Source organism: Kryptolebias marmoratus, linkage group LG23 (assembly GCF_001649575.2).
Source record: "Kryptolebias marmoratus isolate JLee-2015 linkage group LG23, ASM164957v2, whole genome shotgun sequence".
In the NCBI taxonomy this organism is placed as follows: domain Eukaryota; kingdom Metazoa; phylum Chordata; class Actinopteri; order Cyprinodontiformes; family Rivulidae; genus Kryptolebias; species Kryptolebias marmoratus.
In genome coordinates this window covers 16,327,177-16,331,687 of record NC_051452.1, presented here as the reverse complement: position 1 = coordinate 16,331,687, position 4,511 = coordinate 16,327,177, and the positions used below count along the sequence as shown (strand labels likewise).

General features: G+C 35.8%; 1 protein-coding gene across 4 annotated transcripts in view; it reads right to left on the bottom strand.

Annotated features, from left to right (window-relative positions):
* dmd (dystrophin) overlaps positions 1–4,511 on the bottom strand; it is a 272,414-nt gene that overhangs the window by 111,123 nt on the left and 156,780 nt on the right. For all 4 annotated transcript variants that reach the window (XM_037973934.1, XM_037973936.1, XM_037973937.1 and 1 more), the window contains exons 34-36: positions 3,094–3,269; positions 2,131–2,278; positions 485–604 (exon numbers count right to left, since the gene is read on the bottom strand). In XM_037973934.1, coding sequence (XP_037829862.1) covers positions 485–604; positions 2,131–2,278; positions 3,094–3,269 — 444 coding nt within the window. The remainder of the gene's footprint in view (positions 1–484; positions 605–2,130; positions 2,279–3,093; positions 3,270–4,511) is intronic.

Below are 4,511 nucleotides of genomic sequence, written 5' to 3'. Positions count from 1 at the left end.
GCTCCAGTTTGGGGGTGACTGCCCCTAGGGCCCCGATGACCACAGGCACCACTGTGGTCTTTACCTTCCAGGCCTTTTCCAGTTCCTCTCTGAGGCCCTGGTATTTCTCCAGTTTCTCGTGCTCCTTTTTCCTGATGTTGCAATCACTCGGTATGTATATTTTAATTTAGAGTGTATATCTTGAAGGGTAACACTATTTAACCAGAACCAAAGCATATTCCAATCATGCTAATTACTCAAAGTTATTACTCAAACTAATTTTACTATGTACTTGAAAAGTACAAACAAGAAACTGAAGAATCTGAAAGATTTTAACTGCCCCCAGAGGATTAGTTTATAATTTCTTTTGGTGACGTTTCTTATCTTGTTTTACTCTTTTTGTGATGAATTGATTTGAACCAGATTCAGATTGAATTACATCATGTAAAGCCCCATAAATTTTGTTGATACTTGTGCTGTAATGTTTGCAGTAGAAACAGCAGACCTGAGACCAGCGAGTGTTGATGCGCCTGATTTCTTTCTGTTTGTCAACAGGAATGTGTCGTTGCTTGGAGTTCAGATCTTCCACCACTGCCGTTTTAGCAGGAAGGTCCTCCACACGTGCCTGAGAGACAAAAACACAATACAAATTTAATGTTAAATTGATACTGTAGCTCAGAAAAGGAAACAATCTCTTACGCAACAATAGTTCAAAAAAAGCAAATGAATAAATTAAATAAAAAGTGCTTAATTTTAGTGTAAAAATAAACAAAATAGCGCAGATTAGTACACATAAACGTGTATACACTCATATACTGGCCTCCCTCCCTCACCCGTTCCTGACACTAGCCCTAAAAGCTAATTTAAGTTAAGAGTAGAGTAGATTAGGCAGTGCATGCTAATCAAACTTAGCAATGACAAAAACTTTACTTAATTAGTTTTACAGATAGTGAGCTAAAATTTGGTGTAGTAGTAGCTGAGACTCATCCCCAGCACATACTCTGACGGATAACAGATCATGTTATCATATTGCCTTTTATCTTGCAAACGTTTAAAACTACGTTTGCAAGATAAGAGGCAATATGAAATTTATTAAAGAATTCTAGTTTCATTACAAAAGTTTAGTCTTCACCTATTTAATTCAATGAAAAATGTAATTCAGGATAAATTTAGAGTTATTAAAAATTTTACTTTGTAAACTAATACAAAAAAGGAAGGGTTACAATTTGCAAGTAAAGTAAAAAAACAACAACTGCCTTATAGAATTACGTTATAAATAAAAGTTGTAAATTCAGTCATCTAAAAAAGATAAATTGTACAAAATTCAGTAGTTAATAAAAACTAAGCCAAAATATTAATAATAAAAAAGCTAAAAAAAACATAAAAAACACTTTGTTGCCTTACAACTTGGACTTTAATTGATTTTTTAATTTGATTACATATAATAATTCTAAAATATCAAGCTGGAAAGTAAATACATATGCACTTACTAATTTTTTTAGAATATGTTTTTTAAATTCCCCATTAAGTTTTTTTTTTAAATATTACTTACAAAGTTTATCAGTTGTAGATGTGTGATTACTTTTTAAAGGTTTTATTAAAACCCATTCTTTAAATCATGAGATATTTTGCTAATAGACAGACAGATTTGACTCCTACAGTTAATTAACAAATTCTTAAAAAACAAAACTTGCGTGATCAATTTGTCTTAGCTACCAAAACAACAAATTTTAGATTAATATCTGTAAAACTGACTGAGTTATAGCCATTTTTATAATTGCTAATTTTGCTTGGCTGCAGCAGCTATCATGAACCAGGCTCAGTCCCAAAGTCACTTAATTTTAGATATAGATCTAATGATTACGTTCCTTTAATTTCATTAAATTCCATCCAATGGTTCATGAAATAGTTTTTCTAACATAAGAAACAAATGAACATATGCACACAGACACAGGTAAAAACATTATCGTCTATTTGTCTTCAACAACGAGCAATAACTAGGTATTGTCAGATGCTTTAGCAACCCCCCCCCCCCCCCNTATGAACCACATGCGCCCTGTTACCGAGGGGGACAGGCTCGCCAGAAGGAACACACACACACACACACACAAAACGCTATAGTTCAAAATAAACAATGTTCTTTAACAGTACCTGGACTTTGCACAGAGTGTCTCTGATGTGTTGCGGTTCTGGAGGCTGCAGAGGGATGGCCAGTACACCCTCTGCTTTATCCAACCAGCACAGCATGGAGCCCATGTCCTCTTCCAGCTGTGCAGCTGCTGTTCGGGCCTCAGCAGATCTGCAGGGCAAAGGAAAGAATAATAATAAAAAAGAACATGTAATTTAGTTTGCCTTTATCTTTTTTCCAAAACTTGTACGTCAGCATACAGTCTAACTCTCTGCTTATGGTAAGTAATGCAATTCTTCTCTATTTAGCTTATCAACACTGGACTTAGTTCATTCTTATGAGAAAAAAACTTTTCCAAATCAATTATAAAAGTATCTAGACTTTATAAGGTATGGGTTTTTTTCCTATCATAAAAATGGATTTAAATTAACTGTGAGGGAGTTGGTGGCTTGTTCAGGGTGTACCCCAACTCTCACTCGTTGGAGATGGGCATTAGATTCCCCCCCAACCCTGAACAGGATTAAAACATTGCAAAACATATATGGACAGATAAAAAAAAAATAACATCTGTTCATCAGTCTTTTAACCTAAAAACTTTGCTCCATAGCTCAGTGCTTTTTCAACATTATCTGGTCATTTGCAAAAATCCTGACTGTCCTGAAATGGTATCCTATTGATTTATTTTACAGGATACCATTTAAGGTCATTTAACTCATCTGAACTAGTTTTCAGATGTTTACTAACAAGATTTAGTGGTAAATTGTTGTATGTAGCAAGTCCAAAGGCACCAATCAGCAATCTTACATACAGTTAGTTTAATTTATTCTACTGTCAGTACAGTGATTACACCTAAAAGAGTGGAAATTTATACATTATTCTCTTTGGTATACAGAAATCAGGAAAATAAATTTTAACACATTGAAACTCACTATAAAACTAAAAAGATAACAAAAATAATGTGTAACCAGACACACAAACACACCCACCTTCTTTTGCGCTCCTTGAGCTGAAGGCGGACATCAGCCCAGCGAGCGTTTAATAATTTAAGCTGCGATCTGAGGCGCTGGGCATCATCTGGTGTGCTCATCTGGCATATATCCTCCCCTGCAGAGTTCACTCTCCCCAACACCACTTCCTGGAGTGGTATAGCCTCCACTAGGTCCTGTGCACACCCGCCCATCCACACACACACAGAAAGAATGTCTGATTTGTCCACACATACACAATGCCTCTAGATACAAGATATACAACCCCAGATACGAAAAAGTTGGAATATTGTGTAAGATGTAAATAAAAACAGATTGCAATGATGATTGCAAGTTTCATAAACCCATATTTAACTCACAATGGAACACAGTAAACATATTAAATACTTAATCTAAGAAATTGTATCATTTTTAGAAAAAAAAAAGATAAAATTGAATTTGATAGCAGTAATACATCAGTGGAAGCTGCCCATGTCAAAGGACTAATATGCCACCATCAGAGATGCAGGCTTTTGAACAGGCAGAATGATCACTCTTCTCTTTAGAAAGGAGGATATGGGTTCTGTGGTTTCAAAAAAGAATTCTAAATTTTGATTCTTCTGATCACAGAACAGTTTTCCACTTTGTCTCTTTGTCCTGCTGGCTCAGAGAAGACAGTAGCGTTTCTGAGTGGTGTTCATATATAGCTTTTTTTTGTACAATAGAGCTTTACCCAGCATTTGTGGATGGCACAATGAATTGTGTTTACAAACATTAATTTGTGCAAGTGTTTCTGAGCCCATGCATTGATGTCCATAACAGACTCATACCCTTTTTTTATGTAGTGCTGCCTGAGGGCCCGAAGGTCACAGATGTCCAATATTAACTTCCAGTCTTGTCCTTTGAGCTCTGAAATTTCTCCAGATTCATGAAATGTTTTGATGATGCTATGCTAGATGATGGGATATTCAAAGTCTTCACAATTTTCTGTTGGGGAAAATTATTCTTAAATTGTTCCACTATTTTTTGACAGTTTTTTGCAGACTGGTGAAACTCTTCCCATCTTTATTTCTGAGAGATTTAGCCTCTCCAAAATGCTCTTAGTTCTCTGACTGACCTGTTGCCAATTAACCTAATTAGTTGCAAAATAATCTTCCAGCAGTTCCTGGATTGTACCACATAGTTTTACAACCTTTTGTTGGTCCTCTCCAATGTTTTTTGGGATGTGTTGTTGTCATAAAATATACAACTACAAACAGATACATTTTTTAAAATTTCAACAACTGATATGTTTGTTGTTTCATTGTGATCAAAGTATGGGTTTATGAAATTTGCTAATCCATCCATCCATCCATCCATCCATCCATCCATTGTCTTCCGCTTATCCGGGGTCGGGTCGCGGGGGCAGCAGCCTAAGCAGGGAGACCCAGACTTCCCTC